At 44.1% G+C, this 22,010-nt stretch overlaps 1 protein-coding gene across 9 annotated transcripts in view; it reads right to left on the bottom strand.

Annotated features, from left to right (window-relative positions):
- CELF2 (CUGBP Elav-like family member 2) overlaps positions 1-22,010 on the bottom strand; it is a 342,189-nt gene that overhangs the window by 56,623 nt on the left and 263,556 nt on the right. For all 9 annotated transcript variants that reach the window (XM_026091227.1, XM_026091229.1, XM_026091224.1 and 6 more), the window contains 2 exons: positions 11,200-11,248; positions 3,610-3,744 (listed from right to left, as the gene is read on the bottom strand). In XM_026091227.1, coding sequence (XP_025947012.1) covers positions 3,610-3,744; positions 11,200-11,248 — 184 coding nt within the window. The remainder of the gene's footprint in view (positions 1-3,609; positions 3,745-11,199; positions 11,249-22,010) is intronic.

Below are 22,010 nucleotides of genomic sequence, written 5' to 3'. Positions count from 1 at the left end.
GAATTCAGCGCAGGCAGTGGCAAGCTGCTTTAGATAGGCCCACGAACCCTGCTAAAGCGAAGGCCAGCCGCCGTGTCTGTTGAGTCTTTGGCTTCTTTATCTCTACAGCCAACAGGGTATTTTTATTTTTAAATGTTTTTCACAGCTGAGAATTACTCACARGAACCATCCCAGAGCCTTCAGAGGGCAGTGCCTTTTGGTTGCTGCCTATTTCTTGTAGCTGGCCAGAATATAACCAGTTGCAGATATAAACCACAATTATTTCTTAGATGCAGGGAACAGGGGAAAAAAATGACTTCAGGAAAAATTCTAAATTTGCCTAAAACACCCTGCTGCACTGCTGGGAYTTTGCATCATTATTTTTAGTCTTTCTATCATTATTTTATTTTAGTCTGGTTGTGGAGATGTGTTTCAAACAGCTGATAATAGGAATTTGGAGGGGAAATGCYGATGGTCTGTTATCAGTTAGTGACAGCAACGGGTGCAACTTTATTAAAGTTCTGCCAACTCCTGGCTAGAAACTACACWAGAAACAACCCGTTCAGTCCCTCTGCCGCTCTCTCTTTACCTTAGCACTTATATCGCGCTCATCCCCGAGCCTTACGTTTTCCCTTGCTGCTGCCGGGAGGGATTTCTTCCTTGCCGTTGGAGCCACGTGGTGTGTTACAACCCTAGATCCAGCCTACGGATCTGCAGCAGCCCGTTCCTGTACTAGCAGCACCGTCGCTGCTGCAGTGTAGACAAGGTCTAAAAGTCAACTGAAAGCTTTTACTCTTCATTAAGAAAAAAACAGCAGCACGAAACAGAATCGTCTTACCAAGGAGCATAACCAGGAGCTTACAACTATCTGTTGGTGATAAAGATTGTTTCCCAAATCCTTTTACACAGCTCCAAAGTTGGCATAAACGCCAATGACTAAACTCCTCAAGCTCCTTTCTTGCRAGATGCCATGTTACGCAATTGGAAAGCGATGCCAAACGGAGTTTATTGGACCATATTTCCATCGYGCTGCTGGGCGCACTGTGAGTTCCCAAAGGCTCTGGCATCATGAGGACAGTGTTTTCCTAAGAAAGTGCCTATTTTTCATTCCCCCGTCTGTGTCCGGGAGGGAAGCACATCCGGAGGGGTGCTGGGAAAACACACRCTGTTTGTGGCAGAGGGAAGCAACATCTTGGAAACGGCAACGTGAATTAAAATCCACTAAGTATCGGCACTTGTTACACCGATTTTACCTGTATACATTCCCCTTGCTTTCATGAAAGAGCTTTTGACCCTGTGCTTTTCCAGCCAAGATCCCTCCTCTGCAAATCTCCCTTAGCGCTTTTCATTTCATCTCTGCGATCCCGACCATTTTCCCAGCACTTTGCCTCTTCGCACGGTGCGGTGGTTTCGTGAAGCTGATAAACATCTGCCCAAGAACCCGGCTGGCACAGCCGAACTCATTTTCAGGTGTGAACRCGGGTGTGTAGAAAGCAATTTGAGCTTAACAAGGCATGATGCACGAGGGCATGATGGAGTATCAGGCGTGATTGGGACCAAAATAAACCYGAGCGGCAGCGAGGATGCAGCTCTGCTAAGGCCACCAGAGCGTGACCTACCTGGACCGTGATCTTTGGCCTCTAGTGGGAAAGAGCGGCACGTCAACCTACGACTCTGCYGCCTGGCAGACGGCACTGCTCTGCCTGGGATGTGCGTGACGTGGCTTAAAAATCTCAGCTCCTGACTACTGTGAGATTGCTATTTGCTGCAGAACAAAACTACCCTACTGGATTTCATAATTAGCTTTTCTATGCTTGCAGGGTACCCTTGTCTAGGGAATAAAAGCAAGTATGCAGCTGGATTTCTATGGATCCCAGAAAAGATCCATTTTTTTGCTGGGTGATGCCAGTGCATCAATTAATTCTTTCGAGGCTCGAAATATCTGATGCCCAAATCTAGCTATTTCAGCAGTTATTTAGCACCATTTCCACCTCTGACTTCCATCGCCCCTTCTGCTCTGTGCTACTTGCAAGGGAAATCGCTAAAAATTAGAAATATTTGTTCTGCCTCAACATAGGGTCTAGACAGATAGCAACAGCCCTCAGCTCCGCCAGCGAAACACTCATTACTGAGCTGCAGAGACCGACCTCAGACCTTCCCCCTAGCCTTCCCCAAGGCACAAGCCATGACCCTGAGGCTCCCCTCGCCCGAAGGGACTGCTGCATCCCAGCCCCAAAACTGGTGGGATTGCAGGCTAACAAAACGCAAGCACAAGACTTTCTTGGGGCGTCCTATTTCTTGTTAGCGTATCTTTTCAACGAATGCTTAGTATTCAGAAGTGATAGAGCAAATGTTTTCAACCAGCTCCACGAAACATATAATGACACATGCAACTTCCCCTGTCGAAATTTCTAGGCATTTTGCACGGGCTGGGCAACACACAAACAAAAACCTGTAACTCCTCAATGTCATGCACAAATTGCTGCACAAAATACTGCCGATTCCAGAGCCTAGAGGAAACAAGTAGATTCAGAGGTTAAATATATATATATATATATATATATGCAAAATGGGCACTGCTATCTTTTTCTGTGTGTTTTTGAAAATGTAATAAAATGCATAAACTGTGATTTCTATGTGTTTTTATGGGTAGAAGAAAAATATTCCTATAGAAACAGAAGTGATGTTCTTCACAGCTCCACACTTAAAATTCCTTCACTGCTCGTGCCGTTAAATGACGGTGGCTAGTACCGTGGCATCCTTCCCCGCCGACAGAGGGGACTATCACGGTTCGCTTTTCCCCTCAGCACCATGTGGTGCTGAGTTTGCAAAAAGGCTCGTGCTCTGAGAGTCATTTCAGGTCTGCATACCCTGCAGCTAACACGCAGCCTAGGTCATCAATATACATTTGTTTTTCTTTTCAGTACGTTTTTTTCAGAGGGCCTTTCCCTCAAAAGGCACTTTTGCACTCAAAAGGGATCGCCGGCTATTGAAGTCTGGGCTGCGCTTGGTTTCCAAAGGTCGGGTCAGCCGCGCGACGGCTTTCTGTGGTGCTGCTCAATACCTTGGCTCTGGGCTTTGGGTTGCAATATGGGCACAAGCTCTAAAAGCTCTTTTAAAAAATGTCTGGTCCAGGCGAAGCTCTCATTTGCAGCTAACCTCTTGGTTCCTGAGTTACAGCAGACCTGTGTTTTGCATATGGTTATAAAAAAAGGCAGGATTTGAGGCGACAGCGCTACGACGTGGGCCAGTTCCCATGCCCCTGCCTGCAACCATTTATGGTCCCTTCTCTTTGGCCTTATGGTCCAAAGCAGAGAGGGGCTCAGGGCGGGACCTTTGATTTTGCGAGAGGAGAAGACCGGCGGTGTTTCCGCAGGGTGCGAGGGGACCTCCCCAGCTGACGAGCGGTGCGAGGACACCCGTCAGTACGTTGGTCCCGAGACCCTTCCGACACTGGAAACGAAAAGGCGACAAGCTCGGCCCCCGCGCAGAGCTCACGGGGGCACCCGCGCCCCGGGGACACCTCGCAGCTCACCCCTGGCTGCGGCCCGCGCCTCTGCCTACCCTGACCGCGACACCCAGCTCCCCGTCAGCACTTAAGGAAGGAGGCGGTATAGGCGGCACGCTCACCTCTGCTCAGCCCGTCGGGTCCCCGCAGGATTCGGCATTCCTCTATCTGGCCGAACGGAGAGAACATCACCCTGATATCGTTCTCATTACACTTCTTCGAAACCATTCCTATGAACAATTTTCTGTCTTCCACAGCTAGAAGATAAAAATAATGAATGAGCAAAGGCCATTTCATCTTTTTCCCTGTGATCAATGCTTCATTACCACATCAAACCGGGCTCCAGTCATGTGAGGCTGGCTCGGGAACTGAAGACAAGTCCTAAGGCAAACACTTGCTACTTACAACCTCCCTTCCCCCCACCCCAAATCTCCAGTTTTTCTTTACCTCGCTCCCTTTTTTTTCGGTGGCGGTTGCTGTTTGTGTAACGTATTAATTGGCAGCCTGAGTCATGCCGCCTGTGCCTCGCCGCGGCAGCGTCTGGGCGAAAATCGCCCTCCGTCAGCGAGCAGCGATACCCTTGCACAGGTTTTCACGCAGATGAATTCCTTCAGGTACCAAAGAAATCATGACGGGGTGAGGGTGAAGAGGGGACGGTGCATGTAACGCCACGAGCTAGGGAAAAATATTCCCGGGAAGCGTTTGGAGAGAGAGAGAGGCTCCTATCCCCGCTTGCAATTTCGACCAGCTTCATGCACGGCACTCGCAAAGGCAGAGGGGCAGCGGCTGCTGCGGGAAAAGGCTGCGTTGGATCTTCCTGCTCTTTTCCTGCCGCCGCAGCCCTGTCTCCTGCAAGGGGACGTGTGGCAGGGCAGCGCCATACCCAGGAGGCTGCAAAATGCTCTCGGCGAGCCCCCCGACACMGAGTCTGCAAGAAGGAAAGCTGCTCTACCCAAATTACTGGTGGAATATTTCCCCTCTGTATCATCAGCAACATCAGCCGAAGCTGGGCTGCTGTAGCAGCAAGCACGCGGTCCTCCTCTTAATCGAATGCAGATTTACCAGTCCAAAGCTGTGGACTCAGGTCAAGAAAGAAATAGCTCATCAAAACTTAACTCACCCTGGAAAGACTTGAAAAAAAAACGCTAACTCGCCATCCCATCTATATTGAACCGAARACCTAAGTGCTTATTATACAGCATATACACTAGTGCTTTCTTCTTCTCTTGAAATGGCATGTAAATCCAATTCACTGTTAATGAGCAGACTGTCAGAGTTGGTGGGGAAGCAGAAAGAGAAGGAGAGCTTTACTCCAGAGAGTCTGCAGTGCACTTATTTATTTCTATTATTGTGCAAATTATTTTTGTAATGAAGTATTTTCATTTCGGGCTAACAAAAAATAATAATGACTCTTCCCTTGCTCCCCAGCCCACTCTCCTTGTATTAGCATGAGTTTGTCAGATGGAATAAATTGCAGCTGAGAAGGAAGAAACTGCATCTATTTTCATAGGATTTTATTTGTGTTATACTTCAACACTTTAACAGCATTTAATAATTTCAACAATAAAGAAGAAGAGGTTCATGTTTATTGATCACAGGAGAGGTGCTGGAAATAATTTTTTCTCCAAATTGCTGAGTTTAAAAAGTATTTGTAGCTTTTATACAAGCAAGTGCCAAGACCACGCATTTTTTCAGACTCCAAAACATAGACCAGCCCCTGGAATCTCAGCTTCTCACTCTACAAGCTTGCAAGAAAATTGGTGTGAATTTAACACCCAGGGGAAGCAGCTTTTTGCAGCAGACATTCCTCAAGGCTCAACATTTTCATTCCCACTTTATACTGAGGTCCCACGAACAGGTTAACCCTTCAGAAAGGGTTAACCAATGACGAATACATGGGATGAGCCTGTTCCATACAGACCAGTATATAAGACCTGCTGGTTGGGCTACATATATATATATATTTTTTAAACATCTCTTCATGAAACTCTACACCTCATTTCTAATATTTAATTGGCCCTGGCGTTCCTAATAATTATTTTACAGGTGATGACCTGAGCTGTGGTGCCCACAGGCACCAGGTGAGCTGGCAGTGGGGCCATGGCTGGAGCTTCGGCTGCCGYTGGGCAAGGTGGAGGGGGAAGCCCACGCTTGCTCGGGGCACTCGCATTTGCGGGCGAGATGATGCCTGCAACTTGGCTGCTTAAAATGCCTTTGCTGCCTTGAGTAATCCCTTTGAGGAAGGTCCCTGGCCAGCCTGYGCGCTGGCCATGTGCTATGGCCCTGGAGAAAGACTCTAAGCAAAAAAATTCAGACGGAAATTCAAAGAAATGAGGGACTTTGCACTGGTGCAGGGGTCCTCATCCAGCAAGCAAGCAGAAGCAGAGCGCCGATGGCCCCCAGCACGCCTCTGCCCTCCCTCAAAGCCCAACGCGAAGGCTTTGTTTTAATTTCCCGAAGAGGAGCAGAYGACAAACTCTCCACCGGCCTCCTTCAGTTTTGCTAGTAAACCTATAAACATGCCATTTAACTAACATGATTTKCAGGTTTTCAGCTTCGGGGTGATTTTATAGTAAATTAAACATCCAGCTCCCGTGTACTGTACATCTTAGAAATGCAGATTTCACAAAGGATGCTCAGAGTACAGCAAACATATTGATATGGTGACGTGCTCGGCATTCAGCACCACTTGTCAGTGCTGATCATTGCTGAAGCTTAAGAAAATTGCTATTCTATTTTGGCTAGAGGCCCAGCATAAAGATTATTTAAAGGGACAACAGTCAGGATCAAAATGACATGTTTTCACCCCGTCTGATATAACATCTGATATTATTAGGCCGAAGTAATTTTCAACTACATATTTTCACGCAGAGAAGGGAATGCATTTTTACCCATGTAAGACGGGCTATCTGAATTTGTTTCTGCATTTTTGGTCACGCGTTTCTGCCCTTTCTTTCCAAAAAGGATCCTTATGTGCCTTGCAGGAATGGAGTGAGAATTAAATAGAAAAYGGACTGCAAGAAGTATGGGTCAAATTTATTTAGAGGTTAGCGCACCCCCCCTTGGCATATTAGAAATGCAGGTCAGCTCTGCTGCCCAGGCACAGTTTGGTGCGACACAGCCAGGGCTCAACCTGCTGGATTTGGGGTGAAAGTGTTTTGCCTGAATGCAGGTGTTCACGGTGCGGGAACCTGGTGTAACTAATTGCAGATATGTATTTTACAAGGAGATGAATCGTTCCTGTAACCCCATCAGGCATATCGATAGCTCTCCCCTGCCTAGCAAGGGTGCCTAGGCATCTCGCGTGAAGGGACATAACTATACTTTAGCCATCTAAAGGCGGGTGAGATGAACTCAACCTCTGCTTTGGGTCTGCTTTCACACTGGAGTCTCCTAACTTCTGACAGCGCTACATCCAACTTGCAAAATGCGGTCCTGAGGGTCTGATTTTTTTAGCTTTGCAACAGTAATGAGCATTTTTCACGAGGACCCATTTCTCAGCTTACTAGGTCAGCTGTGCTAATCCATGAGAATAAAGGGTAGTGATTATTATCCGTATGCTACAGAAGAGCTGAACCCTACAATAATCATGGGAATATGCCTTAAGATTCAACAAACTTTGCTCTTCTCTCATTCTAAACACCCAAAATTCTGTCATGAAAAATCACAGGTATATTCCTTTATTATACATTTTGACAGCTCCAGTCAGTTAAAGAGCACATTTCCCCTCCAGAAGTTGCCTCCTCTTTTGAGCCAATCAAGAAATGGTTAATTATGTATAAATGGTTATTTATTATTTTTTTTTCCATCCAGGAGGGAAGAGGGGAAAACAGACTTTTTATCCTTATCTGTAAGCCTGTGAAAAACCCTCGCGTACAATCTGTCAAAGTCACACCTGGATCCAGAGCTGCCTGCATTAATTATCAACTTTTCTATGTGTTAGTGCTAACATATGGCATTTAATTACTCCCTCCAAATTGGCAAAGTCGTGCCACTTAGAATTTCAAAATTATTTCTTCAAGTTTTCACTGATAAAATAAATAAAAATAAATGATAAGATCACACAGCTCTCCCTCCCCCTCCCCCCGCCTTTTTTTAATGGAGAATTTCATCATTTTCCTTGAAGTGTTGGTGCTTTGATCCATTTAAGAGTATACTGTCCTCAGGATATGTGCCTGAAGGTATTGACAGTATTCAAATCCTGACCCAGAAAAAATTAAGTATTTACTAAACTGTAGCATGTGGTCACTGACTACATAAAGTCAAGGATGCATTTACATGGTTTTCTGTATTAGAGTGCAGGAACCCACATTTTTTGAAAGAGGTTAAATATCCTTAAACAACCAAATGCTGTGAGCGGTTAACACTGGAGGGCAAACTAGCAGTGGTGGAGTCTTCAAAGCCTTCAAGCCATGCTTTTCTGGCAGGTACTCCTTAACTGAAACTTTGTCAATAGGTTAAACTAACTGACCAGCAATATAAAGGCGGTCAGGACTATATTTAATGGGTGATCAGAACAGGACATACAATAAACTTCATCATCTGAAACTCTTTCAGGGATGCTACATTTGTCAACAATAAAAGCCTTTTAAGAATCCTCCAGGGTAGACAAATAGACAAAATTAGACCTAAAGGCAAATCTTTCTCCATCAACTCTAGCTGCTAAAAGCTCAGTGGAAGAGATTAAGCTTGGTTCATCTGTGCGAGAGGAGAGATGACTCAGAGACATGAGCTATCATTCTCTATTTCCACTCCTGTAGAGAGGTAAGGGATGGAGATGATTGCCTAGATCAGTCACCTGGTTCCTACCCAGAAGAAAACAGATCTTCAGGTTGCTAATAAAGTCCGAATATTACAGAAGTGCCAAGGTACTTCGTCAAGCATGTGCAGGAGGTGTCTCTTCCACGTCCTTCTCCCAATTTCCAACAGGCAAGCTTGGCCTTCTGTGCTAAGGGACAGGCTTATGAAGGGACACATAAATCTAAAGACAGGAACAATGATGGGGAAGGAAGAGCATTTCACGGTATCACTCCTGGGCTTGGGTGCTGATTCAAATCTTTTTGGAAGAGACTTAATATGGGGAGGCACAAATCTTCTCTGTGGTACCAACTGTATTTTGGTACCACAACCAGGAACTTGGTAGTAAGCAAAATGTTTTAGGAAGAGTCACAAAATTATAAACCCTTCACACATTTTTGGATCCGAATTCCAGAAATGAGCAAGTGACTGTAAAACCAGTTCATCCACCTCAGCAGGATTTTCAGTATTATCACACAGCAAATACTGTACTTTGAAAAACCTCTGTAAGATGAGCATGGGGAACCTCACCTGAAGGGAACCTCAACCAGTCTCTGAAGCGTTCCACATACGCATGAAAGCTCAGAAGAATGGCAACGCATGCCCAATCTCTCTCTCACATTACTTTCCACAAGCTGCTTGGAAATTTTGACTGAGGGAATTTCTTTACCCTCGTTGAAACTTCAGAAACACTACTTCACCTATAAAATGTGGGGGATCCTCCCATTACTCAGAAACCAAAGGGTTTCAAGCATTCATCACAAGCTTGAACACCACAGATCGTGAAAACCAAGACCCCTTGGCATGCCTTCCTTCCCCTTGAACCTATCAATGTTGTTGACGGGGTATGCTTCTTCCTGCCATTTGCTATTGGCACAGATAACACGCCTCCTCAGATGGAGAGCCTGCAGCATACGGGAAACATGTGCCAAGCACTCCCCCAGGCTGCCGTTCCTTCTCTTCTGGCTCTCCAAGCTGCTTGCAGACTCTCACCTCCCCCATGGAGGTGCTCCTACACCCCATCACCCACAACATGCCTGCAAGAAGTGCGTGCACTCGCCAGGAGACTAAAGCAGGCATCTAATCTGACAGCTGAGACCTCTGATCTTTCAATGTGTTTTCCCCAAAATGCAAAGAAAGTCAACCTCCCCCACCCCCAAAACCCCAACCCCTCATAACTCTCACACGGAGCGTAGGTCCAAGAAAATACTCTGAAGATTCAGAGTATCCCCACGGTGCAGACAGCACTATCATGTAGATATGCCCACACTAAGAGCAGCGAGGAGCTCGTTTACCCTGCTTTCTAAGCACGTTCTACTTGCAGAGCAGGAACAGGAGTTGCACAATTCCCCATAGTGCTTTGCCAATATGYTCAATCTTCTTTAGGAAGAAAAACTTCAGGCAATGAACAAGTAATTCATTTGGAGTCTGTTTTGCTCCATTGTCTGTTATGTTTCTAATTTGCCAGGAACTTAAGGCGAAATTTTTCCTTGAAAGAAGGACCCATACAGGCTATAATTAGCTCAGAGGGTCCTGGCTGGTGTTCCTGTACCTAAGGGAAAACTTTGCCCATTGCAAGCACAATGAAAACGAGGGGGTGAAATTTTGATTTGAATAGCAAAGCTCTCACTCACCACGGTGGGGTCTGACAAGTCTGACAAGTTCTGGCCTCCTGCTCATGCAGATCCCTTGGTCTCTTTTCCGAACATTCAAAGAAAGGCAATAAATTGCTGCTAAAATGCTGTTCTTGGATAACACGAAAGAGAGAGCACAGGTGACAGCTCAAATCTGCTGTGCTTGTGGCCAGTTTTGTTTTGAAAGCTGTCCTAATAGGAAACCTAGCACAATGTGAAGTTTTAATTTCCTCCTAAACTTTATAATCCTTGGAGAAGCCTGAAAATGGGATGCACCACAATTAGCAAAAAAGAAGCCTTAAAAAAGCCTTGCGGAGAGATTTAGAGCCCAATCATAATTTACATTTGCAGGTATGTAGATCTCTAAGTGCACGGCTTCTGCCCTGATTACTAATTAATGAGGTGCAAAGATGCCTGTTGGAGGAACCAGCTCTGATTATGTGGGCCTTATGGGAAAAAGAAGCTCTTGCAATCTAAGAAGGGAGATATCTTTAACATACATTTTAGAAAATTACAGGAACAAATCAAGGGGAAAAATATACACATGTATATATTTTTAAAGAATCACACACAGCCAGGCTGTGTTACCATCCGATTATCTTATTTCCTTGAATATACAAACCTGGCATGTTTAATAGATTTAGCGTGCTGTCTATTTTGCATGTCATATACATCCACTTAGGCAGTAACCTAGTATTCTGAATGGATATTACTGTCATTATAGCATTCATTTTAGAATGGTTGAGAGGAATAAATATACCACGAGATGCAAGGTGGGTTTCCCAGTTCAGAACTAAGCATACGATTAAAGCCTAAATTTGGCTGAGATTCAGAACAGTCTCATTCTATAAAAAAGGAAGTTTAGGCAAATGTTTAAGGACCTGTCAGGTGCTTACACAGTTTGTTAACACAGGAATGCTTGCTTTTCTTTTCTTTCTGTCTTCTCACCATTAAAACGTCATCTCCATCCTATCAATACCAGGTGCTCCTGTATCACTTAACTGCTGGCAGAGCAAGTGGAAGACACATGTAATGAGGTAGGCCATGACATACAGCATGTTCGAGGCAAGAACGCTTTTCAGAACATTTCCTTCCTTCTTTAAAGCTGAAGATAAATTGGAGTTCAGAGCAGGTCAACGTCTTTCCAGACCTGTCAGCTGTAGGGAAACCTCCTCATACAGTTTTCACCGCACAGGGAGGAAAGCAAGAACTCTAGCAACGTTCTGTGTGCTTTTGTGAAAAGAGAGTCACAAGTAAGTAAAAGTAAGTTAAAACACGTACCATTGGACTTTTCACTATCTGCAGGTTTCATCTGAATAGGATGATGCATCTAAAAATAAAAATGAAAAAGAGTAAGGCAGGTTGGATAGTCATAAAAAGCAAGAATCATGTTTCTAATGAGGGGCTAAAAGGATACACGATCATTATTAAACATGCTCAAATGATATAAATTCAAAACAGCACTATATTATAGGCTTTTAAGAAAAAATAAAATGGTAAAGAAGCATTTTACAACCAGGAAGATTAAAAAAATAGATCATTGGGCCCACAAGACTCATATAAAACTTTAATTTGCTGTATCTAGTTTCAGAAGACCACTAAAGTTACAGCCCTCATTAGTTTATGGCATGCTTGCTTTCTGTTTTACCAACTTTTTTCTCAAGTTCAACCACTGCCAAAACCAAGATGGAATTTTCAAGTAATTTAAGACCTAGCAAGCATTTGAAACACACTCAGAGGAGTTTAGCTTGACAAATGAACTTTGCTTGTAATTAAAAAAGCATGTGCTGCTTCTTTCAGTACTGGAGAGGAAGAGACTTGCGCTTCCTATAACTGCTTAGTGCCTTGCCTTCTTTTTAGAAAATCTTATACATTCATTCGTAAAGCTTCCACAATGCGGAACAGCTCTGTTTTCCATAAAAACTCCTGATATTTTTTCCTTTTCAACCTGTTCCTCTTCTTTTGCAGTAAGAGGGGGAAGAACAAACTGCGGTATCCTGTGCTGTACATCGCACGGCATCCTATCTTTACACAGTTGGTACAGTGTATCCTTGTCTTTTGCTACCAAATGTTATTCCCACACCTTTATTATTTACTACGCCAACCAAACCTTCCCCAAAAGTGTTTTCTATTTGTTCAGGAACAGCAACACCACAACAGCTAATAAACTCTCTCTGATCAGAGTGCATGGCACTTCCACTGGACTTTCCTCCTTTGATTACAGTCCACTGTGATCGATTCAGGTGAAGTTTGTTACAGCTCCTCACAAGCCTTCAGAAGTCATGTCTACGCTTGCAAAAAATGCCCCCTTTATTTTGTTCAGTAGGGCTCTACAGAACTGCAGGGATTTGTCTGCACAAACCTTATTGCAGCAGTGAGGCTACTGACTTCTCTTTCTTCATCAATCTCTCCCCAGTTCTCATGAGCATGTAGGAAAGTCTATGTTCTTACTGCTTTTATATCGTCTTTCAGTGCACCAAAGCTGAGTATTGCCTAAAATTGTCAGAATCAATTCCATTTTTTATAAAGGACTATTATGCCAAACTTGGCTTTGGAAAACAGAACCAGCTGAGCAGGAGATAACATCCACGCACTCATATCAAACATGCTTTCAGAGCCGCAAACAACCAAATCTGCGTTGGTTTTGGTGGAGGCACGTAACCTCCAGGGACATATTTGTTAGATTCTTTAGCAAATATAAAATATTGCTGTGAATCTTCCCAGAAGATTTACTCAAAATTCAGAGTGCTCCCTAGCCCTACAAATCAATGCATTCCTCGTACTGCCTGAAAACTCCCCACTGTGCCCTAAGGAAAAGGCAAAGCCACAAGGTGGACGTAGTCACCAGGATGCATAAATTTGCTTCAATTTTAACAATTCTGTTCTCTTTGAATCATTTGTTTCCCAAATGGGCTTTAATAGCCCTGCACTTTCCTTCCACTGCTCCTATTCGATCCAATTTATAGCAAAAAGGAAACTTATATTGTACTCCATCTTCTTTAACTAGGGCTTAATATTTAGCTGGCATCAACAATACACTGGGCACTGCAGGAGACTTCAAATTCACAGGAATGTGGTGCAGCACGTCCACCCAGCGAGCAAAAAAGTGAAAGAGGAAAAAAGGTGCAACCTGCTCCAATGAGTGCGCTGCAGGCACCAGCGGCTCTGCGGAGCGCCGGAAAGATGAAGCAATAAAGCAACCAAAGGAGTTGTCCGGTGCCTGTATGAGGGTGCAGCTAAGAGCAGCAAATAAAGAAAAGCTGAGGYAGACATGAGGAGACACGTCTCCTGATATTAGAGGTCCAGAAGGATGTAGGATACTTTCCTAGGACCACTGGAAACACCACTTCTCAGTTCACGGTAAATTTGGGAATATGCATCTGTAGAAAAATCAAACCAAGCCCAGACCTTATGTAGACTTCTTGCTAGCAAGCATAAATCAGGAGCGATTCCACTGCATTTAACAGCATTATATCAGTGCAAAACTAATGAAAGATTCAGATCAGACCTAGAGGGTTTAAACCGCAGCATACCCATGGCAAAAGGGATGCAATACACAAACACGGCTTCGGCAAAGAGGTGGAAAAAATACGTTACTGTCAGTTCCCCAACATGAGAGGGCTCATGTTGAAGCTTGTTTAACCCTGACCATCACCAATTGATACATTAACAACCTTTAACACTGGATTCAATAAAACATGCCATTTATAACCCGAAATGGGTTTTACAGAGTCACTGGTTCGCATCTCATTATTAAACTCATTGCTGACCTCTAGAGACAACTGCCGTGACAATACATATTATAAGCTCTCTAGCCATAAAATATTTAAAAGTAGGTGTAAAAAAAAAAAAAAGAAAAAAAAAAAAGAATCTCGAAGGAGAGTGCAGCGAATAAGAAAATTAAAGGGGCAGACACAAAGGCTAAATAGGTACTATCCCTTCACTCCACAACGAGCAAAAGGGAAAATAATCTGTGCGTTTTATATCTTGCTTGTATAACTGTAGGCTATAAAATAATAAAAGAGCTGCGCTTTCCCAGGCCCTCCAAAAGATTATAGATGATACAAACCTGTTTCAAATTAGATGCCACCCACCAGAATCATGTCATCTGCGGCAATGAAGGATTTCATGTCTTATCAGTAAGCTGTTATTGTGGCTATACATCACAGAGCTGCACACTTAGGCATCTCAAGGTAAGCGATGGCTCAGTACGTCCCGTTGTCATACAGAAAAACAGGAAATGTTTTCTTCTGTGGCTTGAGAAAGCTTTACTTCTAAAAATACTGTATTTATGAATGCGCTTTTGCAATTAGAGAGTAGGGAAGAGCAAGGGAAGTAACTGCAGTAAGTAATTTATACATGGTAATACCATACTGAGCGTGGACCCTACAGCGAAACGGTGAGGGCTGCAGCAGGCCTAGAGTTACCACTGATGAGTTAAATCTTTTCTTTTTTTCCCCTCCTCTTTCTCCCAAACACACACAACCGTATGCACATATAACTCCATCAGAGAGAAAAAAACCAACAGAGCAGCCTGAAATCCTCTCAGCACCATGGATCCTCCCCTGCCCTGCAGCAGCCCCATCACCTGGTCACCAAAACCACACGACACCTACGCGGGAGAAAGCAAGCAGGTGGGCTAAGAGCCTGCTGCTGGCACGACCACGGCAAGGAAATTGGATTAACCTGGGTGTTAATTGAGGGGAGGCTGTTGCAGTAATTAAGTCATCATTTCTGCCAGCCTTCTCCCATCGGCTGTCAAATAAGATTGCCTGACCCTGCCTGCATCTTGGTGGCCTTGTCACCACGATGGTGTCAGCTGCTGTATCCTGAACCCATGTTGCGAGGAAGCACAGCACAAAATCAAGTGAAACCTTCTGCCGGGCAAAGGGTGAATTTTAAGCACCTAAAGCCATCTGATTGACAGATGAGAGTGAAACTTTTTCTTTGCCCAAGAGAGAACCAGGCAGGAGCATTTACTTGTGTTTATCCTCAACTCCGTGACTGCTCCTGGAAGCTCACCAAAGCCTGCTCCACCACCCAACAGGGATTTCAGACACCTCCAATGTGCCCTGCACAAGGGGCTACAGAACCAGGAAAAAAACAAGAACAGTGTGTGCAAGGGGTCCAACAAGGGAAAAGAGAAGCAGGAGGCCCAAAGGAAGGGAGAAGGGATTGAAAATAATTATACGATGGTGAGATGAAGGCCAAAAGGGACGCGAGAGCTTGCAATTATTTATATTGACCCATTCCACTGAAGAACTCGCATTACTTGGGTGACATCCAAACCAAACAACCAGTAAGAGGATTAAAAGATGACAGCTTGCTTGTATCTTGTCATTTCTATCATTTTGGGACCTGCTTCTTGCTAGCATCGATCATTGTTGAAGCCAAAGGAGACTTCCTTCATATTTCATGTGTCTCAAAACTATAAAATGGCAGGAGAGGATGTGGGAGAGAGAAGGAGAAGAGATGCCAGACCTTAACAGGACCCTGATAGTCCTCTTGGGGGGAAGGATTATAAATCTATGCACTTTTCTATGGAAACAATGGGAAAACCAAAGATGAAGAAAATATTAAGACACAGCTAGAGGCCTTGGGTAAGAAACGTGCCTGAAAAGGCATCAACACTGAGAAGGATGGGAAAAAATTTGTGTGCTTTGTCTAACTAGTTTGGGGAACGAATTTAAAGTTTTCTCCTGGCTACTGATCCAATTAGTGAGTGCAGCCTAATTAGACTAGTAGTGCAAGAAAAATAAGAACTGAAACCTCTTCCTCCCAGGTTCCTGCACATCCCTTCACAGCGTCTGGAAGTCGGGACGCAAAGTACTGATCCACCAAAAAACTGGGGGAAGAGGGGAAAAGGGTCCACCAACCCCAGAGAATTAAACGATTCCCAGTGTCTTCAGAGAGTGTTGTTTTTCTGGATTATTATTTGCAGACGCTCGCATTCAGCTCTTGGCTTCCAATGCTTTCAGGAGGGTCCTTTTGGAGGAGCTCTTGAACATATTTCTCACATCACTTCAACGGCAACTTGTTTTGCTTTTTGAAACCCATGTGACTCACAAGTAATACGAGTTTCCCAGAAGCGAAAGAGGTGTATTTTCCTATCAAAGGGAACTGTTTAGAACTACTTCTCTAGGGTCAAACTAACTTGAAATACACAGTCAATATCTGGCTATAGCTTCAGGGAACTTGTCTGGAAGCTGGGCAGTCTCCTAGGCTAAATAAATACTAGTGGAATAAAAGAGGCAAGGGACCACTAGCTGGCTTTTAAGAGAAGTGGCATGGCACAGCTTGCATTTATTCAGTTATACTTCTCTTTCCTCTCAAAACAGGATGGCCTTGTCCACCCTGCCTAGCGGGAACAGTGCCTACCCACGTTATTCCCCTAAATGTACTTATCGGCATGGAGCAAAACGCTATGGAGCATGCCACAAATCAAACAGCACAGACGACCTCAGGACAGCACTGAAACCAACGCTGCGGTCCTGCTTGCTTTACTAGCACAGACAGAGCCTTGGATTCCCCAAACTAGTGTAAATTATTTACCTCAGTGTATTCATGGGTAAAAGGAGCATAAATGTGCATCCATCATATACAGACTCAAACAAATAAATGCACAGTAGTAGTTGCAACTGTCTGAGCAATGGCATGGCCTGATCATTGTTTGCTGCCATCCTTTCACGAATTGCCAGTTTAAGAGATTTAAGCCATGTTAGGTATTTATACAATTTTGGCAGCAGGAGAACACGGTCTGTTTCCTGCCCTCCTAGATTTCTGTCATACACATATATATGTATTTTGGAAACAGAGAGAGAGAGAGAGAGAGAGAAAGAGGGAGGGAAGGAAAGAAGGAGGGAGAGAAGCAGGGGAAAATGAACATTGCTGGTGGGTGCCAAATATAGTTCATGCAGTAATGCATAACATCATTATTTTCTATTTAGGGCACAGAAACAAGCATATAGCTTGCTTAAAACAAGTTGTTGCTTTTGCAGGAGAGCACTGAAGCTGCTGCAATTCAACGACTTTTGGAAGCCTTCCAAGTCAGTCATTTGCAATCCACTACAGTCCATTTTTTAAAATCAAGTTAAATTGAACATTAGCTTGAGTGACTTAAAACTATGCTGTGCTTTAAAATAATAATAATATTCTAATGATCCCTTCCACAGTGACTCCCACATCCTGCTGCTCCTCCTGTGCATTTGCTAATTAGACTGTAACACTCCGTCTTCTTCAAAAGTTGCACCCTAATATAGAGATGTAAAAGTTGGTGGTTTGAGAAGTGACAACTTCACTTCATAACGTACAAATAACTACTGTTGCTCTGTTAGCAGTTCTACACCATTTATTTAATTCCCTCATTTCTTACCACCCACACAAACGGCAACAACTCCAGGACACACGCAAGCCAGAGCGGAGATAAGGACGGGGAACTACGACAAAACTTCTCTCTTCAAAATCACATGGAAACCAAAGTGATTAACTATCTTTTCTTCAAACAAATGAGCCTTTACAGAACCTATTCAATCCTAAAAATAGACATTAAGTGGGATTCTATATCTTGTTGGGAATAATGCCTTGGGGATATTTTGTGTTATCCATGCTTAAAAAGCAAACCCATTAGACATCTGAGCAAAACACCAGATATTATTTTAACAGCAAGCGTTATCCATCTCATCTGCAGCAGCAATAACTTTTGTTGACATTTTGCCAATTGGCGTTTGCGTGCCCATGTTTCTCCCTTCRCAATAAAACGGTAATGCGACGAAAGGTAACAAAGTGCCTCCACGACACGAATTGACCGAGTTTTAACACCCGCTCGAGGTAACCGCGAGAAGCAAAATGACCGTCCACGCTTCTGAGCGGACAACGCAGTGCAGCGGTGGGTCGTCTCTCCGTGCAGACCAGAACAACTTGCAGCGGGGCCTGAGCTCCTCATGCTCTAATTGATTTCCGCTCCCAACATGAGGGTTAGGAGCTACCTCTTTTCAGCAGAAAGAAAGCAGCTGGGAGAAACAAGACACAGGGACTTCAGGTGGTTCACCTCGAGTTACCATACTCCTGAAGCCAAGTCCCTCAAGCCCTACCTAACTTGAGAAAGGCAATGTGAGAACCTAAAGCAGCGATACGGCAGGGGATAAACACCAGCAAAGCTGTCAGGCTTTTGGGATCTCAGCTAGCACAGCTTTGGGCTACCCTGCATGGATCTGCCCAGCAAGACTTCAGATGCCAGCACTCGCTTCCCAGAACGACACCAGCACTCAAGCCTATGTCTCACTGGAGATACTCCAATATTCTGAAGCCGTACTTTCTTCCATTCCCTATCCAATCTTTGGCATGCCTTCCAGAAGGCAACAGGATACCTCAAAAGGAGCACTTTTCCTTAAAACCAAAGGGCAGYACTCCTCCCTAGCCCCCATGTGAACATTTGGAAAACAGAACCAGAGCCAAACCCAAACCTGGCACCTCTTACGTCATCTTCTGTGAAAAGTCTTCCCACCTCCCAACCTCTGGATGGGAATACTTGAGTCTTGTGCTTGCTTTAGCRATCTGGAAAAGCTTATTTCACTTCTGTTCTCCCAGCGTGTGTCAGAGGCTTGGGTAGTACTGGTGCCTGCTGACATGCTCAGGGACGTTTGCCCTTCTCGGTTATGATTTCAGCATCTTTGAAGACCAAAGATGATGTTCCCACAGGATTTCAATTTTGACTTGTGAAATTTCCAGCTTAAAAAAACCTCTTCCACAGCCAAATGGAAACCCTTCAAATAACTCGGGCTGCAGGCTCCATTTTGGAGTGCTGACGTTCGAACGTGGTCCTCGTGAACAACCTCCCTTTCTGAGCTGTGATCGCACACAAACATCTAGGATGATGCCAAGAAAGCAAAGCARTCCTCTACCTCCTTCTCCCCTGCAAAGCCCCAAACAAAACCCAAATGAAAGAAATGCTCTGGGAGGCTACAGACGACTGCGAGGAAATTCAGTCTGAATGAAAGGTACTTAAAAATATGCAGCATCTTTTGTAAGGCAAAACAAAAAACTCAGCTGTGACTCAGGGCACCGCTACCAGGATATTAAATGCTTGTTTTGCAGAAGTTTTATTTTAAGATTTACTCTGTTCTGGGCTTGCATGTACCGTCTCCTCTGTACACTATACTCTGGGAAAACATCATGTGATGCTGCTCAGCAACGTCCTGTACCTTTGCCAAGCTGAAATTCAGGAAACAACCCTTTAAAGGGAACGACCAGGGACCGCAACGTTTGAGAACGGCAAGACAGGCTAGTCAGGGCTCCCTCGTTTCTTTGTCAGCATCATCTCATCTCCAGGTATCCTCTCCATTTTTGGCTTTCATTCAATACGAAAGCAACCATCCTCAACCACTCCCTCAGCTTTACATCACAGATTTTTCTCCCTGCATTTGCTAAGCCCCTCTTCTGCCCGCTTCTTTCTGTGGAAGAGGAGGTCACCTTGTTCCAGCAACGCACTTGGTCTCCTCTTCTGACAGAAACTAGAGTCTATTATTTGGCACAAAACTCAAATTCAAGGGTATGGGATTTTTTTTTTATACGAAGCTTTTTTAAAGTTCTCGTCGGAAAGCCTTCATATTTGCATTTCAATGCAACAGCGAGAACATCTTATAGTTAAAGAGTGTGATTGAGGTAAGTCTAAAATAAGCCAAAAAAGCATTCAAATTATAACTTCTATTGAAATTCTACCTTTTAAATTAGAGCGAAGGATACAATTCATAGGAAGAGTTGGCACTGCTGATAGGGGGCTGCTGCAGTTTTCGCTTAGAAAAGGCACAGAGTCGCTCTGAGCCCAGCCTGCATTTCTTTATTCACAATTCCCTTGTCTCCAGCAGCCCGTCAGTCAAATTTCTCCCTGTTTCCAAACACAGACTAATCCAGATTTCATGAAAGGTCAGACACGAGCCCCAAACTACTTGTCAACATGCATGCCTATTTAAATATTGCAGGGAATGGCCAGAGCATTTAGGTAGAAAGGGGGCTGCAAATGAAGATATCAAAAATCTTACTCTCCGGACTGAGATCACCTGGGGTAAATCAGCACGGTTTTATTGTCAAGCCGGTGGGGCCGTAACGTTTTATGCCAAGTGAGGATACAGCTCATAGATTTTATTTAAGCTCTCTGTGAGCCGAAGTATAGACATTTTCCACAGCTATCCAGTATCGGCATCCAAATAAAAGCTCTCAATGCTATGCCAATACTCTGCAGTGGCAAAATAAACTGGCTGTGGAGACAGAACGAAAAAGATGATAGCCAGATATTTGATTCATCGCTGAAGACAGAATGTTACTGCAGCCTCAGACCACAAACACACATGAATATACACTGTCCATGTGAATATAGGAGCATCCAGATGTGTCGATATACAGTTACAAACAGCAGTAAGAGCACTGTAGTAAGTAACTGCGCAATTTTTAACTATACAAATCATTCTCTTCTCTCTTTTTTTTAGCATCTCTGTAGCTAATGTAGCTTGCCAGGGCTTTCTTTTGGGATGAGGAAGTATATGAGTACTTTCTACTCATATTAAACATGCAGCATACATTCACAGTGCTAATCTCAAGAAAATCTAATGGATTTAAATATTTCCCCCGATAGGTGCTTAGGAAGCTGAATGAACAAATTAAATGGGCAATATTAGCAGAATCATATATTTTTAAAGAATCTCTTCCAACTGGCTGTGGTATTTAGAGAGCGAGATTAAGCTTTCTTTAATAAAAGGGACAGTAGCAGGAACAACAGAGCCAAAATCAACCTGCCTCCACCTATTTGCAAAGCTCCATATTAGCATCTGAACCCAAAGATGAACCTTGGAGCATTTTCCCTGAGACTGAGCCCCCTGATTCCCTTGAAAAAACCACCAACGTGCTTCATAAACGCCATCCTGTGCAAAGCTACCTTCTCTTACTTATTCTTTACGTTGCTTTCCCACTCAGTTAGCAGTTTTCTCTGCCTTGTGCTCCAAGAGTAACATCTTCATGCGCCGCTGGCCCAAAGGTCAAAGCAAGCTCTCTGCAAAGATGGCTTCAGGTAGAACAGCTCGAGGACGAGGAGCGTTATCAGGAGGGTCCCCTCATAAACCAAATGGAGCTAAAAGCTCCCACATCATTCATCCCACCTGCTCCAAAGGTAGCATTGCTAGCACTGGGATGCCTCCAACTCCCAGTTTCTCGGTGTACGCTATTTTTTCTGAACTGGGCTAATGCAGCTTGACAGCTGTCGCAACTTCCGTGAAGCTGGCGCAGGGGAAGGAAAGCACAGGGGAAGACGGTATGGATGCAGAAAAATGCTCTATTTTTGGCTGTCCTGTCAACAGGGAGGAAGACAAGTGCCAGACATGAGAGCTGCTAGCTATGGTGATGCCTTTAAACTAGGATAGATCCATGTCATCCTTTGCAAAATGGACACAGTCCCAAGTGGCAAAGGACATGTCCACCCGAGCAACCCTGCAAAGCCTCCTGAACAGAAGMAAATGAGCAAAGCATTTAACCCGACTGTAACTCTTACCAACATCTTTCTTTTTGGTTAATCATATATTTCTGTATAGACAAATAAGAGGATTCTATACTCAGACAAGCATAGCAATTTCCTTCACTTAGCAATTGTAGCAATGAGAGATGAAAAAATCCATTAGCTCATCTCAAATGACTTAATGCCAATACAGGATTATGGCCTGTCACATATTTTCTAATTCTTTCCTACCCCAAATGCCCCTAAGGAGTGGGATTTAACTTTGTTTCCTTTAGAAGATTATTCTAATTGGAGGGATACTGTTTTCCCTGATACTTGATCTAAGTTCTATTCCACCTCTTATGACTGTAAATCCTCAATTCTGTGTACAATCAAAAACAATTCACATTTGTCACTGGCATTTGGGCAGTACAAACACTTGGCCCTGGAGGAAAGAAACACACCGTCGCCATCCACGCTGCCGTGGCTGCCTGGCTAGGAAGCCCCGGAACGGCATCCTCTCCCTTCGCCTCGCAATATTTGAAATGAGCACACTGTATAATAACACAGCACATTTTCCTCTAAGGTATTGCCATGAATCGGCCACAAAATA

Source organism: Apteryx rowi, unplaced genomic scaffold (genome assembly GCF_003343035.1).
Source record: "Apteryx rowi isolate R43461 unplaced genomic scaffold, aptRow1 scaffold_9, whole genome shotgun sequence".
NCBI classification, from domain to species: domain Eukaryota; kingdom Metazoa; phylum Chordata; class Aves; order Apterygiformes; family Apterygidae; genus Apteryx; species Apteryx rowi.
The sequence above is the reverse complement of the archived record's forward strand: the minus strand, read 5'-3'. Positions and strand labels throughout refer to the sequence as shown.